Source organism: Patiria miniata, unplaced genomic scaffold, assembly GCF_015706575.1.
Source record: "Patiria miniata isolate m_02_andy unplaced genomic scaffold, ASM1570657v1 HiC_scaffold_9, whole genome shotgun sequence".
Taxonomy (NCBI): domain Eukaryota; kingdom Metazoa; phylum Echinodermata; class Asteroidea; order Valvatida; family Asterinidae; genus Patiria; species Patiria miniata.
Window position 1 is genome coordinate 7,340,256 of NW_024037076.1, and position 24,901 is coordinate 7,365,156.

The 24,901-nt window shown below is 38.0% G+C and overlaps 1 protein-coding gene and 1 long non-coding RNA gene across 2 annotated transcripts in view; both read left to right on the top strand.

Annotated features, from left to right (window-relative positions):
• LOC119721121 (V-type proton ATPase subunit G-like) overlaps positions 1 to 24,594 on the top strand; it is a 41,391-nt gene extending 16,797 nt beyond the window's left edge. Inside the window, exons 2-3 of the mRNA XM_038191012.1 lie at positions 8,480 to 8,580; positions 23,495 to 24,594. Coding sequence (XP_038046940.1) covers positions 8,480 to 8,580; positions 23,495 to 23,662 — 269 coding nt within the window. The 3' untranslated portion in view covers positions 23,663 to 24,594. The remainder of the gene's footprint in view (positions 1 to 8,479; positions 8,581 to 23,494) is intronic.
• Positions 16,407 to 19,891, top strand: LOC119721122. Its single transcript, XR_005270154.1, has 2 exons — positions 16,407 to 18,484; positions 19,480 to 19,891. It is a non-coding gene; the product is annotated as an uncharacterized LOC119721122 (long non-coding RNA).
• Positions 24,595 to 24,901: the final 307 nt, after the last annotated feature.

The following is a 24,901-nucleotide window of genomic DNA, read 5'->3' on the forward strand; positions in this document are numbered from 1 at the left end:
CCATCACTCGCTCAGGCTCCGTTTCGAATCACGAACGGTCGGATTGCATTACGCGACGCTCAAAATTTTGTCCACATGGTCCGCAATGAAAACATTCGTTGTGACAAAGTGGTGCTGCACATAACAAACTTATCATGGAAATCTTTGTATGCAAATTAGGTGAACAGCGCCGCTCATTATGACGTCAACGTTGAGTTCGTGCTTGCGCGCATGCCATCGCCTTCGGCCAATTTCGGCCAGACTCGCTTCAGTTTTATGAATGAAATCATTATGCATCCGTGGGTGCAAATGATAGAAATTTACATTAGAAAAGCTCAGTATATCCGCTTTCTTTTGTCGAAGAAAGCGTCAAAATTGATGAATCATTGGTTGAGTTTTGACATTTTTTTAGCGTTTTCTTTTTGAAACCAAAACTTCTTATTTTTCGAGGGAGTCCATCTTTTCAATCCTGATTTTCTTCCTTCTCGAATTTGGTTCGAAATAGACTGAATTAGTTCCGCATAAAAACAGGTTTTCAGCTGTCGAATGGTGTGGCACATGTGGGTGGTCGGTTTGACAGTGCAATGGTCGCAAGCAATATGCATGAAAATTTCTCGCTAGAACTGCCAAAAATTGCGAAGATACTGTTGAAGCGATCACGTGATATAAACACGTGCAATTTGCAGGAGATATTTAAAGCTCAATGAAAGACGCGTTACAAAGCTTAAAGGGATCCCGTTTGTTTAAAGGGATCCCGTTTGATAAATGTGTGTGTGTGTGTCTTTTTTCTGTCCCTTTACCCTGTATCCCGATGTGACGGGGTTGGGTGACGGGTTGGGCGGTGGGTTGGGGTGGGGGAGGCCCGCGAGTGGGGTGGGGAGGGTGAGGGGGGAGGAGGGACGGGCCGGGGGCACAGACACGGTGGGCAGGTGGGTGGAATATTCACATTCTTTAGTTTAATGGCCATTGCGGGAAGCGCGCGTGTGTGTGGGGGGGGGGGTAGAGTACTCCAAATCAGGAGGTTGGAATATCCGATGTTCTTTTTTTATTCACCCTTGCACCTTATATATTCTGATGCCTGGGGCGGGATGAATATACCATTCGGTGGAATATCCTATTATTTATACAATGATGTTTTGGGGGTTTGTTGGGGGGGGGCTTAATAAAAAAATTTTTTAAAACTGTGGGCCCTAATCATAAATAATAAGTATAACATATTGCAAATTGCAGAAAGGATCAATATCTCTTTTGTAAAAACGTTGTGGCTCTGAAAAGAGCCGTTTTAGTTTGTTGATTCGATGATTTATTTCTTCGAAGGCTTGGACGACACTTTTTTCTGCTTGGCCGATGTGTTCTTGCTGGCTTGCTTCTTGGCTGGCTTGGCTGGCTTGGTGGAGGATTTCTTGACGGATGATTTAGTTGACTTGGAGGGAGTTTTCTTGGCAGCTTTCTTGGGTGACTTCTTCGGCGCAAGTTTCTTGACTTTCTTTGCCATTTTGGCTTTCTTGGCTTTCTCTGCAATCTTGGCTTTCTTGGCTTTCATTTCCCGTTCCTTCCTGTCCTTGATTCTCTCCTTCTCCTTAGCTACCTTAGACTTGGCCGGCAGCCTTCTCTTTCTCCTTGGTAGTGTCAAGCTTGAGATTTTTTCTAGATGAGTATTGGAGTAAACTACATGTATTTGAAATGCCTTCCATTTTCAGAAACCATCAAATGCTAGAAAAACGTGCACAGGCGTTTTGAAACATTTGAATTTGAACTGCGTTCTCATGTTTAGACGATACAAAAATTACATCAGAGGAGAGTAACAATCAGTATTAACAAACTGTCTGCTCACAAGATGCCTTTGATCATTAGTTCTCCATATTTGGAGTATTTTGTATTCGGACTATCCATCATTTCCCACTGTTTCCAATAACATTTCAATAACATTGAACTTCAAGTGAAACCTTGAGGGGTCCGCTTGTAAGGTTGTCAGAGAAGGGGTTTTAAGTCGGTCACGAGATAATAATCTGGATAGTTTGTTTTGCATCTGTTCTTTGACGACTCTTCGGAATTCCGTTAAATCTCTGCCCCCATGATCTACCCGTTTTGTGATTTCTCATTTCATCAAGTGTATTTCCTTTTATGCCTTTGTTTTTAAAATTCTTGACATTATTGATAAGTGGTGAACATTCATATTCATATTTTTATTAGTCATGTAAGTTAAAAACAGACATGACATTCTTGTCCTGGTGTAAAATCATAGCAGCCATTCCATGTAAGGGTCATCACCAAACTCAAAAATTGAAGTGAAAGGAATAAATGTTTGTCAGTTATATTTGATAAGAGGAATATTGAAACCATCTAAATCTCACAAGATTTTTTAAAATAAATCATTTTATTTAAAGTTTCAGCCTCCTGAACATGGATGAATTTTGTGGGCAAAATGGAGGGTCAGGGGTATAAATCACAAACTGAGGAAGTAATTGAAGCTCATTCATAAGATTGTGCTTTATTTGCATACATTTGGTAGCTATTCCGGTCTATTTGATAAAACATTGAGAATTTTTCCAAATGTCTCCAGTATTTTCCCACTATTTCATCGTGAAAACACCCTCAAAAATATGTATGTCATGCGAGTCACAAAATAGGACTTTTTTTCAGATTACTTAATAACTAGAGAGGAATTCAGCTAGTGTTTGATATTTGTAAATGAAATAGTGGTGGTCTATCAATAAAAGTATGAATATTCTGATTTGCTCTACATTCCTTGTAGAAAAAACTATCTCAAGAATGTCACGCGAGTCACACATGATGTATGTCACGCAAGTCACCAGGGGCGGATCCAGGAATTTTCGCGGGGGGGGGGGGGGGGGTTTCATCAGCAAAAAAATCTGAAAATGTACACACGTTTTTTTCTCCGGACACTTGGCCTCCGTAAAATCAAAAACTGGAGGGGAGGGGGGGGGGGGCGGGGGTACCAATTTCAATATGGGGCGCTATTCAAATTGGACGATTATTAACACATTACAGAATGGTGTACTGTATTTTGAACAGGCGGACATTAGACCAGTATAATTTTTTGGGGGGTGTCACAGCAGGGGGGGGGGGGGGGGAGGGGGGGTTTTCGACTTATTTTTGAAGAATTTGTATGAGAATTTTTTTTTTGACAGAGCTGGGGGGGGGGGTGGATTTGACACCCCAAACTCCCCCCTCTGGATCCGTGCCTGGTCACAAGCCAGGAATGTTTCATTTACATGTAATACAAAGAAACAATGCCACATTAAATTATAGAATTGGAATTAAGTCTTCAAAAACATTAGTTATGTAACAAGAAATTGAATCAGATTTTTACAGATGTATACTGTATACATTCCTATACAACTGCATCATTAATTGCAGCTCTTACCTTTTAAGGAAACTGTGACTCTACATGACCAAGAATTACAACTGTTTTCCTGAAATAATCACCCGTGGATTGATGACATCACTTCGTAACTTAAATTCCAAAACATTCTTTTCTCTCCACGTCATTGTTAAGGATTTTGTGTTTAAACCAGATTTCCACCCCCAACATTCGCCAAAGTAAAGGGATAAATAATAATTACCGGCAATGGGGTAATAGGGAGACATTCCCATAGACTTGTGCACAAAAATTTTCCGAATTAAATGTGCCCTAACCCATTATTTCCTTGTCCTTTTTCCACAAACTTTGGTATTTTTACTAATTAGACCACGAGCAACAAATATAAGCTAATTTCGACAGCACAATTTTTCCTCTAAAGGGGGGCTGCGCCAATAGGGAGACACCTAGGTGTCTCCCTATTAAGCCTGTGTATCCCTTCTATCCAAGTTTCTACACTATTTGTAGGAATAGCAGTTTTCACACTCTTTCATAAGGTATTCACAGGTAAATCATTTTTATTAATATAATATTATGATTTGATTTGTTATACTAAAATTACAGTTATCATGTGAAAGTGAAAAGCTACTGTGTCACGCGAGTCACGCAATTTGTGTCACGCGAGTCACATTTTCTTCAGGCCATTTCTTACAACAAGGGATATTTGGCACAATACAACTTATGCATGTATTGGATGAGGGTATTAAGTTCTAAGTTCAGTAAGAATAATTTTTAGAACACTGGTAGATCCATAGGAAAAGCTATTTAAATCGAGGGATGTCAAAAATCCCTTTTTCTATCCTGTCATGCGAGTCACGTCAAAGAAACTGTGATACATGAAAAAATAGCGATTTTAAAGTAATCATATAAAAACTAAACCATAAATTCACAATGCCCTGACTCAAAATACATGCTAATTTGAGTTGAATAAATGCCAGGTTAACAACAGTAATGCATTAAAACTTTACATTTTGTTCAAATGTCACGCGAGTCACCATGGAATGGCTGATAGAGTAAAAACAGTAAAAACAGCATTCAACATGTAGGAACTGACAATAGCATGATATAACTTACATTTAAATTACATAACTTATGAATAAAATATGCCTGTAAAAACATAATAAATTTTAAAATGATAACAAAAAGACTGACAGCAAAATGACAAGGTGCTTATCCGTCCAGGGCTAGTACTATGAGTATGACAATCAAATATAACTTAAAAAATATGCTGGGGAAAAAAGGATAAGAAACTTTAAAAATGACATGAAGACTGGACAAAGACTGCAAGAAGTTGGGAGTTCCGATGCTAATAAATTTCTGGATTGCCGCTCGGCGGGATGTCAACTTTATTTTTTGTTGGTATCGTTGTAAAAAAACTTTATTTTTTGTTGGTATCGTAAAAATTTTGCCGCTCGGCAGGATGTCAACTTTATTTTTTGTTGGTATCGTTGTAAAAACCATTAGGTTCAGATTTGAAATTTTCAAATTGAAAAGTTATTTAACTTAAATAAGGCTAGTGTACTGTGTTTTCCACTGGCTAATTCACAACAAATATAGGAATCTATACGGTCTTTCATGTTTGCTGTATTATTATGTAACTTGGAATGTAATCCAATTGCATTTTGGTCAAAAATAAAATGAAGCAAGGATAGAGTCTTATTTGTAACTCCATTTAAAAAAATTTGACTTGAAGCTCCCCGATCCCCTGGATCATCCAATACATGTGTACATACATGTATACGCATTTGTATGCAGTATGTATGCATGGTACCTAGCCGTGGCACGGGAACGTATCAGATTACATATCGGCCGCGCGCAATATCAATCGGTTTAAAAATAGATGGTTCGACCGGGAATTGACCTGGATTGACCCGCAAATGTTATTTGCAAATGTTAGTTGTCTGTGACGTAAGCAAGTCACCATCTCATTTTTTCTAAAAATGACTGCAAGTGTGCAGACGTGCAAATTCCCGCACGATGCATAGGCCAAGTTCGTTTGTGTGCCGTACTTTACATCAAATTTCTTGGCAATGACAGATTCAACACTCGCGTAAATTCACAGGAAGCCCAACTAGTAAGTGATTCACCTCTGCGCAAAATTATACATGGTTATATGTAGCGGATCAAGGCCACACTTTCACCATGTACAAAAACATGTAGAACTTTGTCAGATTTGATTTTCACATTTAGGCTTAGTTTGCAGTTTATTTTTGCATTAGAAGCATACTCACCTTCTTTATAGGCTAATCAGAAAGTGCTGCCTTTTTCAGATGGCTATTTTTTGGTGAAATTTCCAGATTCGTTCGCACACGTTTGCGTATCAAAATTTCAACATGAAATATCAAAATTTCAACATGAAATTTCACGAAAATTAGACATCTGAAAAAGGCAGCACTTTCTGATTAGCCTATAAAGAGGGTTAGTATGCTTCTAAAGCAAACATAAACTTCACACTAAGCCTAGCTTGAGTAACTCCAGCTAACATGCCCATATGCATTAGCAAGACAAATGAGAATGCTTTCCACGACAACGCACCAGACGAAAACTTAACCCACTTGCGGCGTCTGAAAGCAGTGTGGTACCCACATACATCGCGCACGCAGATTTTTTTGATGTCATCACGTGATGCATACATTTACATAATTAACAAAACAAAATGGACGACAGCCGTTGGAATAGTCTGGTTCCCAGACCTGACAATTATTCCCGACGCTCACGTCTTAAATTGTAGGTCAGGCAGCCTCCGTGGCTAAAAATAAACATGACGACATTAATGGCCCTTTTTCAAAGCGCGGCTTCGTTTCCGATTTCGCTTTATCACTTGTAGCTTTTAATGTTCTGATCAAATCTTTAAATAAATCACTTGCTTCGTAATATCATACAGTTATGATAATACAGTTTGATGTTTTTGTAAGATAACATTGAGTAATGTTGATCTGGAATCTTCAAAATTAGGGAACCAAATAGCACTGTTAGCAGGCAGAGCCGAATGAAGACTGAGTTTTGGAAAATCTCGGTAACGGTCATCAAATTAAAAAATGTACATGACGCAGCAAAAAGTTCGCCCGTACGATCCGAGTATATTTGATGCACAAAATCGTCTTTGAATTTCAAGTTTTCTAGATGAAAACAATGAATATTAATTATCAACTCATTTAAAATAAAATTAATAAGCAACTAAGCAGTTAATTAAACCTATATTATATACTCGGAAATACTCGGGCGCTATCCGATTAAGTTGACGAAACGACTTCGGCAAACTTCAGAAATTTTTGGAAAAAAGGAGGAATTCCTCCCGTTTTAGTCACGTGACGTAAATTGTAATACATTGTATTACCGGAGGCTACCGGACCTAAGATTCATCAGGAATAGTCGGAATCTTTTGGTCTGGGAACCAGACTACCGTTGGAACTGGCATTTTTTTACGGACAAGCCACCGAAATCGTCAAGATTTGTGTGTGTGTGTGTGTGTGTGTGTGGTCCATTTCAAGTCGATCATTACCTTCGTGAATGACTGCTGAATGTATAAGGTATGTAAATGAAATCTGGGGTAGGATATTAGAGGTGAAAATGGACAATTTTTGAGAGGCCATTATTTTAGGGTCTCTTGCTACCACACTCTCACGACTAGGTTATGTCTCCAGCGCTACATGTGAATGAATATGAGCATGTCAGCTGGAGTTACTCAGCTACACTAAGCCTAAATGTGAAAATCAGAATTTGACAAAGTTCGACATGTTTTTTATTATGGTGGTAGTGTGGTCTTTATTAATGGAGGTGTAATGTATGCTCCCGCACTCAGTAATTCATTTTACATTATACTTAAAGTGCGCCCTCGGTTGTTACACAGTAGTCCCATAAATGTGACTGAAACACTGGACTACCTCCGTATATCAGTCACAGAGCCACGTACGGCCTGTGAGCGGAGTGTCCCGTTGCTAGGGGAGCCGAAAATTAAATAAAGATCGAAATTATTTTGTCAGCAGAAAATCAACCCAGCTATAGTATGACTGCTAAATAAGCACAAAGTTGTTAAATTCGGTACCTTCAGAGGTCTAGTTATCCAAAAATCATGGAAAGTCGTCACGGTTTTGAAAAAGCATGGCGTCTCTGATATTTAATAGACTGTTTCCTGGTCACCCTAATAATAGTCAAGAGGCCAAAAGGGTCAGGGAACCAAACATGAGCTTTAATCATCTACAGAGTATGCGTCAACTTTGGCAAAGCGCACCACCACGGCTGTTGTCTGTCATTCCAAAATCTTTGGCGCTCTGTGAAGTGCCAGGATGCAATACGCGACCGCGGATAAAGAGTGCTTACAAGAGGGAGCGCTTCACTGCAGAGGGCTTCAAAGATTTTGGAATGATGTTTTAATAGACATACAGTATTGTCAGAGATATAATTACTCACCTGTACTAGAGAGTCCACCTCCGTTCGCTCACTCCGAGCATGCCAGGCTTGGAACTAACACGTGCATGTAACGCAGCGTGCTGCCAAGGACAAAAATTAAATAAAGTGCTGCAGACCAAGGTATCCGTATCAATGCACACACAAAGTCAATGGATTTGATTCATTTGGCATAATATAAGCCATATGGCTTCTAACATGGTATATCTTTGATACTCATACCAGAAGAATGAAGTTAATCTGTTAAATACAAGTTTTGTTTTGAGTTAAAATTGGCTGTCTTTTTTTTCATGACAATATGCCAATTCCGATCCCTGTCCTAAATCACACTTGCAAACTGCCCCCTTGTTTTATGCATGTACAAGGCTTGTGTGATAATTTGTTATCCCCCTTCGATCAACGCAGTAATGTACCACATCCTTAACTTATATTTGCGTAATACGTGATCGCTGAGTCGCTGACGTTCCTTCAAACATTGGCCTTATATATCAACACATTAACATTAAAAAAGTGCACTTTCCATGCCTACCTCATTAACTTGTCTTCGCATGAGTGATTTTGGTGCGGTGAAACTGCATTTTGTACGGTTGTTAACAACCTCGACATACCGCTGCGATCTTTTCGTGTGGGCCTCAAAGGTATGTTTTTTTAGAATATTTTAAGTGGAACTGTAAATTTGTTTAATCTCAGCATTTTTCATCACGTTTGCAGGGAAAAACAAAAGGTTAAAGCAAGCTAAAGAAGAGGCACAAGAAGAAATAGAGAAATACCGACGTCAGCGGGAAGAGAAGTTCCAAGAAACCCAGGCAAATGTAAGTAAGGCACCACAATGTAAATAGAGTTAAGAAAGACAACTTTTGAGATGGAGAGGTTCTTAGAGAGCTTAATTATTGCCATTAACCCTATCAAACTCAACCCATCAAAGCCCAACAGCAAGTTTTGTTGAAATCTGTTGGAATGGGTACAGTACCCCTAAACTGATGGTCTTTTACATTGGGTTTGGCATGCCTCCAGAAACGAAGTCCAACTGTGTGTGTGTACGATTTCCCATGTGGGTGTTGGAATTTGTTAGGATGGGTATGGTTCTTAGTAAATTATGCTAGGGAGTTGGGGTTAAGCTTACCCTTGTAGCGAACCCACTAATAATCATTGGAAGTGTTTAAAGAAGCCAAAATGACCAGCAATGTCCTTGTGAAAACGTTAAGCTTACTTTTACAATCTACTATGTTTGCAATTATGGAAATGTTGGTCCCTTACAACATTAATGTTATTAAGAAATTACGCAAATGTTGCTTCTTAAGGCAAGTTGGAATGGTTGAGTGCAATGTTTTAAAGAACAAAATAAAAAAAAAATTGAACTTGCGTCATTTTGGACATTCCCGTCCCTTCTTGAAATTTGAAATTTCACGAAGCCCATTTGTGCCAGGTTTTAAAAGTACAAATGCTCTGTAAATGTTAAGGATAATACACGAGGAGCGCGCCATCTGTGGATGAGAATGTCCCGAGGCGAACCCATTCATCATCCACAAACGGTGCGCTACCGAGTGTATTAAGCTACTTAACACCCTCCACAAATTCCTCATTATTGTTGGAATGAAGGCCTTTGTACATCTTCATTGGTGAGTTTGTTAAAATGGGAAAATTGTTTTTGTTTATTTATGAGAAAAGAACAAGGAAGTCACATCTTTGTTATTATCTAGTGAATTACAGTAAACTCCGGCTATAAGTCGGCACTCTCGGGACCCGAGAATTTGTGACGGCTTACAACGAAAGGCGACATCTGCTGTAAGTCGTCATTTTGCCGACTTACATGAATGGTCTTTTGCACACATGATTCATTGCACTAATTCGCTTCGATTTACCCTGGATTATCTCCCTTAATGCTTGAGTTGAATCCAGCAAAATAATCTTCAAATTGTATCATCACATTTGGGGTATTGATAGTGGAGACCAGGATACATATGTACGGTGCACAGTAACAAATTAAATGTGTTCGTGGTCCAGTATATACCTCGTCCCCAGTGCTTACTTTATTTCCAACCTAGTTTCTAATAGTAAGCCCTGGATAGGAAACTTTCTTTCTGTATCCTGATCTGTATCCTGATTCGATATATCATGTACTTGGTGTTGTTATTCACAATGTGCAGTACGTGTTTTCGCGATCATTCGTCCATGCGTTTCCCAATTTGTGCATATTAATATGAAATGTGATACTACATGTTGTCTCAATAAGATTGTAACAGTTTAACCCTAACCTCCTGGCCTTTTTGCTAGGAACCATCCTCAATCCTCCAAAATTTTACAACAGCACCTTCAAATTCTTCAAAACTTTCAGACAGTCCTGCCTCAAAATGCATTCATCCTCAATCCTCCAAAATCCTCCTATTCAAAAAGGTTGCACTTTGTTCAAATGAAGGGTACCCAGCCCCTCAATCCTTCAAAATCGTCAGACAGTCCTGCCACAAAATACCATAACCCCCACCACTGTTTAGAATTGATCCGATTAATTTTTGTTTGTTTGGGGATTCTGGGAGGCTGGTTTTCTCCTTGACGGTTGATGGTATGAACTTGTAACTTTCAACATATACATGTATTGACCCTCATCCATGTCATCCAGAGAGGTGCATATTACCTCTGACGTCATCAGGCATCAAATTACAAGCGATTTTCGTTAGAAAAAAATGACCATCTGCTTTCACCTATAACTCTTGAACAAAATGATCAATCATATTCACACATTGTAATCAGATAGACTATTAATTTATGAAGATTTTTTTTGTCGTATATATGAACTCGCGTGACCTTTACTTCAGGGTCTACCGGAAGGTCAAAGTTAGGTGAATTTAAAATATAGACAGAAGCATCAAAATCAAAACGAACCAAATTTCTTTCAAACCATTTAAGGGATTATGATAAAACCTGGTATGAACTTACACCCCGTCCGAAGATGTTAATAAAATTCTGACGTCACCATGGCATAATTACAATGTAGGTATCAAATTACAAGCGATTTAAGGGCAAAATTTGAAAAATAGCTTGAGCTATATCTTTAGAAGTAAATATCATGCGTATCATGTTTGTTTTTTTGTGAGGTTGTAGACAGTATTTTTTTGACGCAAAAAGGGTTGTTGGGAGGTATTTTGTGAAGACAGAAAAGACAACAGGTTTTTATTTTTATTTATTCAATCATTTCTTCTTCTTTTTTTGGAATTGCCGATAAAAATTTTAGGGTCACAGCCTAAAAATAGGGTCGGTCGGGTAACCGGAAGCACAACTATTAATTTTTTTGGCCTTATTGACCTAGAAACATGTGTGGTGATAAAATTCTCTCCGTGGCCATTCCGCGTAAAGTTGTTGGGCTTGAAGCTCGAAGGGTTAATAGGTAAATGCAATATATTAACATTGAATTCAACATAAAGTCATCACAATACAAATTTTAGAAGTTTATAAAATGGCACAAGGGAAAAACTAAATGAAAATTAGCAGATCAAAATGTAAATGTAGGCCTAAACATGTCTGGGCTTCATTTTTTTAGGTCAAAGGTCTAGGTCAAATGAAAGCAGTTTGGTGATGGCTGCATTGCTGGTTAGGCCCCCCAAAAATAAGTCGGTCTCTGGTCAGCGCGCGCGTCAATTTTAATCATGCGCGTCAATCTTTTTTTTCCCAAAAATGTTCCGCGGTAGCTCCAACATCGCCCTCTATTGCCGCACCTCCTCAATTTTTTTTACCAAAGAGTGCCAAGGAATGGGAAATTGCACCAAGGCAAATGATCGAGAGCACCAAGGCAAATTATGGAGGACACCAATGTACATGAGGACACCAAAAAAGCAAAATAGTACCCCACCTTGTCTGTACAATCCAAGCTTGAAGAAAAAAAAAAAAAAAAAAAGCCGCATCGCCGCGTCAATTCCGGAACTTTGGTCTGACCAGAGACCGAATATTATAGAATTTTACTATGAACAATTGTTTTATCGTATTTCACTAGTTTATCGTGCATATACAATAAAACTGTACTGGTTGGCATCTCTGAGCAAGGGAAGATGTAAAGTTATGTCAAGTAGATGACTTCATCCAAGCCCAGAAGTACAGTCTGGTACTCAACTTTCATATACTTGTTGTGGAATATATTTTCTGTGGGTACCAGACAATAGCTTTGGCAACACATATTTGAAGGGAATGTACCTCATTGGCTTTTGCTGTAATTTTCAGAACTGAACTTTTTGAGGGTTTAGTATAATAGATCAAATATTGTTACACTGACATGTTTGAAGTTTTGTGTTCGAAAATGCTGGAAAAACTAAGAAAAACAAAAATGTTCAAGTAGTCTGGTTCCTTGACTCCACTAAAGATTAAATGGATCAATTTATAGATGCCAGAAAATGGTAAGGTTAGGGAACCAGTCTAGCTGGCCTGCACCCGTTCATAAACATGTAACCAATAGCAAACAAAATTTGGACTGAAAAAAGTGTAAAGTTGGAGCAGTAGTTGAAAAATAGTTAGGTTTTTCCAACAGTGGTCGGCCGACCACCGTTGGAAATGTATACAAAAATACAATTTTCTTGAAAATGACTTCACACCAGGTGCCATAATTCTACAGAATGCTTTAGACTGCACTTACCAACATCCTAGTAAGGTATTTCGTAAAAACTTGGTACTTTTATTTTTCGATGTTTGCAAATGTTGTATATTCCCTTTAAGCATCCAAACAACTATTCACATTTTTTGAATAGTAAAATTATCATTTATTTATTTATTTATTTTTTTTCATTTATGTTTATAGTAGGGTCATTCCATGCCAACTCAACAAATGTTGCACACCATCACCTCTTGGATTTTTTTCTTTTTTGGTGTACTGAAAGATACTTAGGAGAAATGCAAATTCTGAAAATTTGGGGTCTCTACGACTTTTCGTTCTTGCGCAACAGCATTTTGAAATTTGAGGTGGGCGGGGCCAAAAGTGCGTCGCGTCACGAAATTCAATGTTTAAAGGGCCATATATTTAAAACTATACCCCCCAGACATTTCAAACTTGGTAATCTGGGCTATTTTTTGCTGTAGATTTCAAATATTTAAACAGAAAGAAAGTAGCTTGTTTCATTTTTAAGTTAGAGGGGCCCCAAAATGGCCCAAAACCCATCTGGACCAATGTTTGGGGGGGTGTAAGTCAAAAATTGAAAAAAAAAATTTCACCAATTTTTTTGCCTGTAATAGCCCCCAATTGAAACTACTTTCATGTAAAATCTTACACTTATATTAACTTCATTGAATGAGATATAGCCCTTGCAAAAAGCAAATTGTTTATTTTTACGATAACTTGACCCCCCCAAAAACCAACGTCAGACATTCCGCACCAAATTTTGCTTCACACATGTTTGAGGTTGGTCCTTAGTGAAGTCCTCTGAAAAGTTTCATGTTGGTGTCTAATTGTCTTCAGTGGATAGCTGGGCTTTATAAAGAGTCTATATCTTACGATGCTGCAGGTTCCGTAACATATATACAAGTACATGTACTTGTATTTTACGGAACCAGCACAACAAAATCCCTGTTGATAGACTGTTGATAGACTTGGGTCAAGACTACCCATTTCCTGCTCAATAAACAGTTGCTTGTAGACCTATGTGTGCATTATATGCAAATTAGGTTAAATGACTTGAGAGTCTTATTCTTTCCATGTGCTCATCACACAGCATGCATGTCATGTATACATTAACCAGTTCTCACTTGCACAGCATAGTATAGCACTAACCTGAACCAAAGAGAAGTGATTCAGTTTGAGTAAAGGGTCTATGGTTTTAACCTGATTGATCTTTAAGTTTTCATTATGGATAAGGGGAACCTAGTTCATGCAGGAAACTCATCATGCACCAATTGTAGCAGCTGACCTCAACCCAGGAAAATATGTTTGTGTGGTCTATGATGATGTTTGGTACATTACTATTGTAGAAGATGTATCACAACTTCATGAGGATGTGTATGTCCGCTTCATGTACAGGACGGAATCAACAAATACTCTCTATTGGCCACAAAGAGAAGATAAATGTAACATTCCATTTGTTGATGTGTTGTGTTGCGTACCAACACCAGAACTTCTACATAGCAGTGGAAGGCAATACAAACTTAGTGAGCCAACCATCATGCAACTCATTCAACTTCATCAAAACTACATCACAAGGAATGCATAATTTCACCTGTGAAACTGTAAACAATTATATCAACTGATCAAAAGTCTACATGTACAAATGTAAGCTAAGTTTCATACCCAACTTATTCTTTATGTACCGACTGCTGTTATTCTTGGTACAATGTACGTGTACTTGTATGTTACGGACCAGCATCGTAAGATATAGACTCATTATAATATAAAGCCCAGCTATCCACTGAAGACATTTAGACACCAACATGAAACTTTTCAGAGGACTTCACTAAGGACCAACCTCAAACATATGTGAAGCAAAATTTGGGGCGGAATGTCTGACGTTGGTTTTTGGGGGGGTCAAAGTTATCGTAAAAATAAACAATTTGCTTTTTGCAAGGGCTATATCTCATTCAATGAAGTTAATATAAGTGTAAGATTTTACATGAAAGTAGTTTCACTTGGGGGCTATTACAGGCAAAAAAATTGGTGAAAAAATATTTTCAATTTTTGACTTACACCCCCCCGAACATTGGTCCAGATGAGTTTTGGGCCATTTTGGGGCCCCTTTAACTTAAAAATGAAACAGGCTACTTTCTTTCTGTTAAAATATTTGAAATCTACAGCAAAAAATAGCCCAGATTACCAAGTTTGAAATGTCTGGGGGGTATAGTTTTAAATATATGGCCCTTTAAACATTGAATTTCGTGACGCGACGCACTTTTGGCCCCGCCCACCTCAAATTTCAAAATGCTGTTGCGCAAGAACGAAAAGTCGTAGAGACCCCAAATTTTCAGAATTTGCATTTCTCCTAAGTATCTTTCAGTACACCAAAAAAGAAAAAAATCCAAGAGGTGATGGTGTGCAACATTTGTTGAGTTGGCATGGAATGACCCAGTAGGGTCTTTCCTCAACATTCTATCCGAGAACAGGAAAAACACGAGGGAGAGGAAAAAATGTCAAAAATAAATATTTACAAATTAAACCTTTTTTGTACTTTTTCCAGACCTAAAGTAAATGGGGAATTCAGTGAAAAAGTGTAATTCCGTTACCTAAAAAATGGCAAATTTAATAAATTTTCTTGTTTTTTTCTTCAAATCATGTATGTTGAGGAAAGACCCTACTATAAACATAAATGAAAAATAAAAACTTGAAAATAGTAATTTCTTGGGATTTTTCCAAGTGGTAACGGAATTACGAAACGGTAACAGAATTACTTACGGTAACGGAATTACGCATGCACAAAGTATGCACACTTCATCCAGATTATGTACATGACATATTGAATAGGCGATTAGCATGTAAGTAACCTTGGACAATAACTTTAAATACTAAATTACTTAGTTCAATTATTTCCCTCTTTAATTTGCTATTATACAATTAAAAATAATCAGGTGTTCCACTAATATTTTTTTACATTTACTTTTTCTTTTTTACTATTTAAAAAATGTGAATAGTTGTTTGGATGCTTAAAGGGGATATACAACATTTTCAAACATCAGAAAATAAAACTACCAAGTTTTTACGAAATACCTTACTAGGATGTTGGTAAATGACAGTCTAAAGCATCCTGTAAAATTATGGCACCTGGTGTGAAGTAATTTTCAAGAAAATGATATTTTTGTATACATTTCCAACGGTGGTCGGCCGACCACCGTTGGAAAAACCTAACTATTTTTCAACTACTGCTCCAACTTTACACTCTTTCCAGTCCAAATTTTGTTTGCTATTTGTTACATGTTCATGAACGGGTGCAGGCCAGCTAGTCTGGTTCCCTTACCCTCCAATTTTCCGGCATCTATAAATTGATCCATTTTACCTTTAGTGGAGTCAAGGAACCAGACTACTTGAACAGTTTTGTTTTTCTTGGTTTTCCAGCATTTACGAACGCAAAACTTCAAACATGTCAGTGTAACAATATTTGGTCTATTATACTAACCCCTCAAATAGTTCATTTCTTAAAATTACAGCAAAAGCCAATGATGTACATCCCTTTAAAATTTTTATATGTGTTGCCAAAGCCGTTGTCTGGTACCCACAGAACATATATTCCACAACAAGTATATGAAAGTTGAGTACCAGACTGTACTTGTACTTCTACTTGGCATAACTTAACATCTTCCCTTGCTCAGAGATTCCAACCAGTGCAGTTTTATTGTATTTTCCACGATAAACTAGTGAAATACGATAATACAATTGTTCATAGTAAAATTCGATTTTCGGTAATAAAAAATATACATATACTTTACTTTCATTTGACCTTGACCTTTGACCAAAAAAATGAAGCCCAGAAATGTTTAGGCCTACATTTACATTTTGATCTGCTAATTTTCACTTAGCTTTCCCCTTGTGGCATTTTATAAAATTTCTAAAATTTGTATAGTGATGAGTTTATGTTGAATTCAATGTAAAAGTATTGCATTTACCTATTACATGTAAACCTATGGCGTAATTCCGTTACCGCCCAGGCGTAATTATGCTTGAAATCCCCCGTACTGCTCCAAGATGTCACTGGCCAAGCCTCAACACATTGACAGTGTGCTGCCGTAGGATTTTGCAGGATTCAGGCAGTGGTCACCCCTCCATGGACCATATTCAAGAAATAACTAGAGCTATGTCTGTTCGACGAACAGAACATCCGGGCTCCCTCAAGCCCACTTTTGGAATATGCCCCCTTTTTATACAAAAGTGTGACACACCCCCCAAAAAAGAAAAATTTTATTTTATGATTTGACAGGCAAGCATTCTGTCTAGCCGCTTTCCTGTACTGAAAGGGAAACAAAAACAAAGAAATGTCCGTTACAGCTCGATTTCTGTTAATTACATTTGCCTCCTGCTTTATTAAAATGTGGCCCCAACCTTGAAGAGGAGAAAATTCTGGATATTTTTACTCGGTACATGCTCTTGGGTGAGCTGTCCGAAAGCTAAAAAGAGAAGTAAAATAATTCGAATCATTTTTTGCGCATGAAGGCCCCAATTTATAAAGTCATGGCCCCACCCATAAAGGGGTCAGAAAAAAATGGCATGAAGTGGTTTTGAACTTCTTGGGGTGTCTATTAGTTATCCCGAGGGTTTCAAAGAATGTACCTGAAAATGCAAGGGAGGTCATTTTCGACTGTAAGCCCACTGACTATGTCAAAAGTCAAAAACATTTTCCAACATGCATTTTATCCCCCTTTGTTTAAACATTTTTTAGCACCAACTACTGGTACAGTTAGATAGATTACCCCAAAGAACCTCCGATTCACATGTACCGGAACTTTGAATAAATTGTAGCTGTTAATTTATTACGAAAGTCTGATTTTCCCATGTCTTAAGAAAAACAATTTAACCCCGCCTACTTCTCTTATAGGAGCAATATCTGGTTTTGATAATCTGCAAATGGACAATTCCACGCAAAAAAAAAGGAGCCTGCTGGGAAGTGGAAACGGTATGAAATCTTCCAAAATGCAAGCATTACAATGTCACATGTGGTGTCAAATAAAAGGGGAAAACATCATCTTTCATTTGAGTGGTGTGCCATTGAGATGGAATGTAGTGATTTTTGGTAAAGTGTGATTTTGGGTAAAAAAAGGTTTTTTTTGGCATAAAATCATGGATTTTTGGTAGTCATTTTGGCACCTTGTTTTAACATGCAAAATGTGACTGTAATTGAGAGTTTTTGTGTTTAAGGCAGAGAGAAAGGTTCATATTAAAAAAAAAAGAGTTTCACTATGTTGCAGTGCATCAAACTCAGATTTTATGCCGTGTTAGAAACCATGAAGAGGAAGTAATGTGAGTGACGGTACCTCCCTGTAGTCTAATGTTCCTTGTCTTTATGTACTTTATTCAAATTGGGTTTTTGTGTGATGAGTTTGCATGAAAGGTAAAATAATGTTACTTCTGTGTTGCAGACTACAGTTTTAGGAGACTTTAATGCGCCTATCAAAAACCATCTGAAATAATCTCGAGATAAATCAGTCAAGAAAAATGGATCTGTAAAGGATAATGCCCTAGGTACGCGACATTCGTGGGTGAAAATGGCCCGAGGGCTTCGCCCTCGGGCCATTCTTACCACGAATGGCGCGTTACCGAGCGGCATTATCCGACTTACACTCCACCTGTGACGTCCCCCTATTGTTTCTAGCGCTACATTATTTTGCACGAATGGAGCGATTTTGTTTCATACAAAGACACAAGCTTTGTCTTATTGCATAACTGTAAACTGCATTAGTATAAATGGAACTGTAGCCTACAGAATTGTACTGCGAATAAGAATATGTTCTTACGTAACCAATACAATGCTGGATTCTAGGCGCTTGGTATGAAATGCTAAACCTCGCCCAGGCACCATGCATTCGTTCTTGAATAGTGTGCTGATGACACGCAGTGTTTAGTCTCAAGACGTTGAGGAAATAATGCCGTACGTGGGGGATACAGTGGAATCATAGCGGGCCAGGAAACCGTCTTTGATAGTTGCTGAAACTAGCTCCGTGGATATATCGGATGATAATTTACTGGCCGCTTCACACTTTGCCTGGGACATATAAAAGTTCATTTCGACACTCCAAATGAATATGAAGATTGCATGTATGAGTATGAAGGTAAGAAGTTACCCTTTTTGTGAAGTAAAAATAAGCTAATAAAATCAAAAATTTAAATGTTGTATTTTGAGCATGATAATTAATGTCGGATACATTAAGCTTTATTGTTTAATTTGCTATCTGATGGAGTTTATTCAGAAATCGTGTTTGCACTAAGATAGCCCCATAAATGTGGCCTATTTACTGGACTGCCTCCGTAAACATAGGCCACACATCCACATGTACAAAAACGTGTCGACTTTGCCAAATTTTGATTTTCACATTTAGGCTTAGTTTGTAGGATTTTTTTTGCTTTAGAAGCATACTCACCCTCTTTATAGGCTAATCAGAAAGTGCTGCCTTTTTCAGATGTCTAATTTTTGTGAAATTTCATGTTGAAATTTTGATACGCAAACGTGTAAAAATGAATCTGGAAATTTCACGAAAAATATACATCTGATTTTTTAAAAAGGCAGCACTTTCTGATTAGCCTATAAAGAGGGTGAGTATGCTTCTAAAGCAAAAATAAACTACAAACTAAGCCTAAATGCGAAAATCAGATGTATATTTTTCGTGAAATTTCCAGATTCATTTTTACACGTTTGCGTATCAAAATTTCAACATGAAATTTCACAAAAATTAGACATCTGAAAAAGGCAGCACTTTCTGATTAGCCTATAAAGAGGGTGAGTATGCTTCTAAAGCAAAAAAATCCTACAAACTAAGCCTAAATGTGAAAATCAAAATTTGGCAAAGTCGACACGTTTTTGTACATGTGGATGTGTGGCCTATGTTTACGGAGGCAGTCCAGTAAATAGGCCACATTTATGGGGCTAGCACTTAGACTGTTCTAATTCGAAGCTCTCTGTGTCGTCATTTTGCAATCGTCAAAGCTGCCCTGTGACTTTTACGGCTTTGTAAGACTTAAGTGGATTTACAGGAATATGACCTTATGCTTCCGTCTCATTGTTTGACCCACTTTCTGATTTTGTTTTCTTCTAATTCTGGCTTTACAGACTATGGATAGTGTCACGAAGAGGGTCCAAACTAGCGGGCAATCTCCAGTCGGACTACTTCGTAACCAACGCAACTCGAGACTATAATTACTCATTATTGGACAAGGAAGGACGAGCTAAAACCACTCAAATTGCAAGATTAAGATTTTGGTGCATTTTTAAAGCAAAACGGCTACAAGTCTTTCGGGTTTACATTGCACGAACTTGTGATTTTCCTTCAACTGTTCTTGGACATCATGGAAAAGACCTACACATTTTTTTCAGGATGATGAGTTCTTGCCGATCAAGAATTTCTAGGACTGCATACTAGGCATTGAAACCCAGGAACAAGATCGAGATATAAACTGTACTGCAAACCTTGTCAAAATATTTGCTTTAAAGGGAAAATACAACATTTGCAAACATCAAAAAATAAAACTACCAAATCATTTTGAAATATCCTGCTGGACTGTTAGTGAATGACAGTGTAAAGCATCCTGTAAAATCATGGCACCTGGTATACTGTCATTTTCAAGAAAAGTGGTATTTTTGTATCAATTTCCAACGCTGATCGGCTGATCAGCGTTGGAAAAAAAACTGGCTTTTTTTCAAATACTGGCCCCAATTGACCATCGCACTTGTTTGCAATCGATTACAAACCTATGAACTGGTACGAGCCAGCTAGACTGGTTCCCTTACCTTACAATTTCCCAATATTTGCTATATATTTTCAACCCCCCAATTCCATCCATTTCTGAAAATTACAGCAAAAGCAAATGATGTATATTCCCTTTAACTGTGAAACATTTATATCGTTGAAACGTTTATATTGTTGCATGTAACATGACTATATACGAACATTCTGTACAAGAAAAAAATGGTACTTGACTTTCGCCTTAACACTGTAAGAAATTGTATAAGAAAATGCATAAAATTCTATTTTAGAAACGGTGAAGCATGCTGTATAAGAAACATAAATGGTTCCTAAATTTCACGTAATCGTACGAATGATGCATAAAATTCCTCTTGAGAAACGGTGTAGGACTAAAGGGAAAATTCTGTGCGACCAAAAATGGTTGTTGACTAACGTATTAAGCATTGTACGAAATTTATAAGAAAATGCATAAAATTATCATTGAGAAACGGTGTAGTAAAGTTGCAACTGTGCAAAGATATATCTGTGTCATTTTTGGTGTTTCTTTATTTCCCGCTCCATTATTTTGTAGGAATGGAGTGATGGAGGCATTATAACCCTCCCAAAGAATGGAGAGGTATCGCCTCCAACGCTCCATTCGTGCAAAATAATGGAGCGCTAGAACAATAGGGTGACGTCACGGGTGGAGTTTAAAGACGATTTATCAACCGTTATTTTGATGTTTCCCTGATGTTTTCATGTGGGGGTATTGGTGCTATGGGAATTTATTTAACGTATTTATTCCTACTGGGCAGCTGCGCTACCCAGTGCGTCCCATTAGGCTGAGATTATTTGTGTATACAAAAAAAATTCACTTTGCTATTAAAACTTTGGCATTCAGACCTGTAAATCAACTCCCTTAGTCGTTTCGCTTCGCCTCGGGAAAATAGAATGGCCATGGATCACCTCGGCAGGCTTAGTTTTACTACACCACTCGAAACATTCAATATTTGTATATTATTTAAATCTGAACACAGTTGAAATAAACTTCAATTTCAATACAAAATTGGTGAAAAATGTATTTCTCTCTTCCAAACTACCCCTTCACGAAATGTTTGAACCCAAGTCTGCGGCGCGCTCTCTTTGGAACAATACGCGCAACGCGCACACAAGCATCCATTTTCACACAAATACTGCGCCGTGGAAATAGTACTTTGGGCGCTGGTATAGTTCTTTGGTTGCGAAGGGTATAGTACTTTTGGCCGTGAACAGAAAGATAGCAAAATTAGAAAGTAACATGTGACTCGCTCTCGGCCAATCAAGACACAGAATCTGTGGGTGAGGTGTTATAATAAAAACTTTTGCACGGTTGAGTTGCTGGAATGGACCAATGAAATGCCGCAGTTGCCCGATGAATATTTATGAGGTATTGTACTAGCCCCTACCCCATCAAAAATAAATGCTAATGGCCAACAATATGAAAATAGAACAAGTCAATACAATGTCATATTTCGTTCCCAAATTATTTTAATTGATTCCTTTCATAACCTGAGACGACAGGGACCAGATCTACATGTACCGGTACAACAACGGATGCATGCAATGGTTTTCTCTATGCTATCTTGTTTGTTGCACATGCATTATAATTCCATTTGCATTGTTGCAACAAACAAAAATCCTCAAAAAGAAGCTTGCTGAAAAAGAAAGAATATTTTTCGATTATTCTAATGGCGCCAAGTAAATCACTTTTTTTTGGCAATTTAAAATTTTGAGCAAACTGCAGCAATGGAGACCCTTTTATGCCATTAATGTGAAGGGCTTGCACTTTGATTTGGTGATGTTTTCCTTGCTCTTGAGTTTTAGGTGATGAAACCGGCCATTTAGAAGCTCAATGACAGGAGATACTGACTGCTGAAGTGCATCTTTGAATGCTGGCATTTTCTTTGCTCTTGTTCTGATGTCCTAAAGTGAAAGACAAAAAAAAAGTGGGCCCAACACATTTTGTGAAGCAAATTTGGGGACAGGGTTGACATTTTGGAAATTTAGTACACGTACATGTATACAGAAGGCACACACAAATTAACTGCATGGTAGACAATTCACTTCGTGATATTTTCGATTGAATCTTCAATCTCATCACGATGTAGTGCCACATTCTGCAAGGCCAGGTTAAGTAGTGTGTTCAGCCTCTCTGCAAAATTTGCCCAACTGCCAATCGATGCAGTGTGCATAGCTATGAGAAGGTCAAGGTCAAGCAGGATGAACTTGCTTTTGTGGGAAACCTAAATGTAAATAAGAATTTTAAAAAATATCACAGGATCAGTAACTTTAAGTTATTTATGTTTCAAGTTAGTCGGAGTTCTTTAACAGGCGCACACATCAATCAAAGCCCTTTGTGCCACTTCTTCTAGAGGTGGCATAAATACAAAATGACAGCAGACGTACAAAATCTGGCCTTTTCATGCTTTAATAAGATAGCTTTTATACCTGAACAGACCCATAGGTTGTTCGATGATCGGGCCCTCCATCGGTCAGCTCCAGAATAATGGGAGTTTCTTCTGTGCTACCATCTGAACTGTAGTGATTTCGGATAATTTACTAAACTTTTCAGCTGTCTAATCTGTGCTTTTGCCATTAACATGCAAAACTAAGCTTTACAGGCATGCAACTTTTTCACGGATTGGCTGATTTTTTTTTTTACTTCTCATGAATGCCATTAAAAATTAAAAACACTGTACAAAGTCTTATGCGGTTTTGAGTTTACTCGTTATTTCTAAATTCCCAGTTGCATGTCTGAGCTTATACTATTACATGACCGTGATGTGAAACAAATCGAGCAAGATTACTTAAGTACATGTTGACCTTTCTACATACATTGTCCCATTTGTGGCTCACTTGCCAAAAACATTTGTGTCACCTTCAGACCATTGATATTCCCCCCCCCCCACTGAACAGGTAAAAAGTCCACAATGTTTTCTTGGGAGCTTGATTTTAAGATTGCGATTTTTTAAGCATGGCTGCAAGTTGCGTGAAGCTGAGTAGTGCATCAGGCTGGTTTTACATGTTCGAAAACACTAACTATTCCTTGTGATTAACCCTAATACCCTAAGGCCTTTTTTGCTAGGAACCATCCAAAATCCTCCAAAAATTTTCAACAGCGCCTTTCAAATTCTTCAAATCGTTAGACAGTCCTGCCTCAAAATACCATTCAGCCCCAATCCTCCAAAATCCTTATCTAAAAATTACCATTCGGCTCAATCCTCCAAAATCCTCCAAAAAAACCACAAGGAGGATTTTGGAGGATTGAGGAGGGTTTGGGTTATCTTGACTATAAATCTCCAAAACAACATTATTGTGTGCAGTTGGATACCTTTGTCTTTCTTCCTTGTTTCTCTTCCTCAGTACCTGGGAACCAAGGGCGATCAGGCTAAGGAAGTTGAGGAGCAGACGCGGCGCAAGATAAGCGAGATGGACATTCGTGTCGCGAAGAACAAGGAGCAAGTCCTGTCTCAGCTCTTCGACCTCATATTTGACATCAAGCCCGAGCTTCACCAGAATGTACGGCTATAGAGGGAGAGGGAAGTAATGGATCGCATGCAGTCAAACCTGTTCAAAGTGGCCTGGAATGGTCAATTGTATGGTAAAAGTGGAGCCAAATAAGATTTTTTTCCCCCCTCCTTACCTCAATGATAGTTTATACATCAGTTTTCCCAGAAAGAAAAATTAAGAGGTATTTTTGTAAAGTTTATTGACCCAAATTGGCGTATTTACAAGTACATGTATATTTTCTGACAAATGGTCACTTTAAATCATTCCTAACGGGTTGACTTTTTTTTTCGCTTACAAGATGTCCTAGCTCATGGGCAATCAAGTCTAATATTCCAAACAACCAGACACCACCGTAATGAGTTGGATGCTCATTCTTATAAGGAAAATCAGGAAAAAAAAACATTGACATCTTGTGTAAAATGGACACCAAAAATGTCAAAGTGTAAAGCATCATGCTTCTTGCGGAGTCCAATCAAGGTGTTCAAATTTAGTATATTAGTTCCTTTGCTGTTAATTGACCCCATTTTCATATGATTTGTGATATAGTAGTATGACTGTATGGATATGTTAGGCAATTAAAGTAAGTGTTACCTGAATAGTTAAGAATTTAATGTTTTTAATGTCATATTGTACACTTAAATACTGCGGATCAAACACATTGAACATTAACGTCAGTTTAAAAAAAAAGGAAAGAATTTCATACCTGGACATCACTGTGCAGCCTCTGAGACTGGTCTGACAAATTCAGTGTTTTCTCACAGTAAATGCTTCCATATTTGCCCTGCTACATTTGACTTTTTAGGACATGCAGGGAACAAAAGTTGGGTCCATGTATAGAATTCGTGCTCCCAAAAATGGTTTAGAAACCGTGCTTGAATGTACTAGTAAAGTGAGACCCAATTATTAGATGGAATTGTATCTGGCAAAATAAATAAATGAATGACTGCTGCTAACTGCTTTCTGACTAGGTTGACCCTGAAATATAAATAATTAAGGCGGTCAGACAAAAAAAAAAAAGTCAAGTTCTAAACGTACGGCCGCCTTAATTGTTTCGTTGAGGCTATTTGCGCGGCAGCACGGTGTGCCGTTGCCTAATTAATTAAACTAGTGCAGTGCCCGTCTAAAATGTGCATGTTCGGGAAACGCAAATTGCTTTGCCGCTGGTATAGGTTGCATACTTGCAGAGTTTTGGAGAACTGCTCGTGCAAACAACGCACGCGATTCAATGGTGTTGTTTTCACAGGTTGAACGCACACTTAC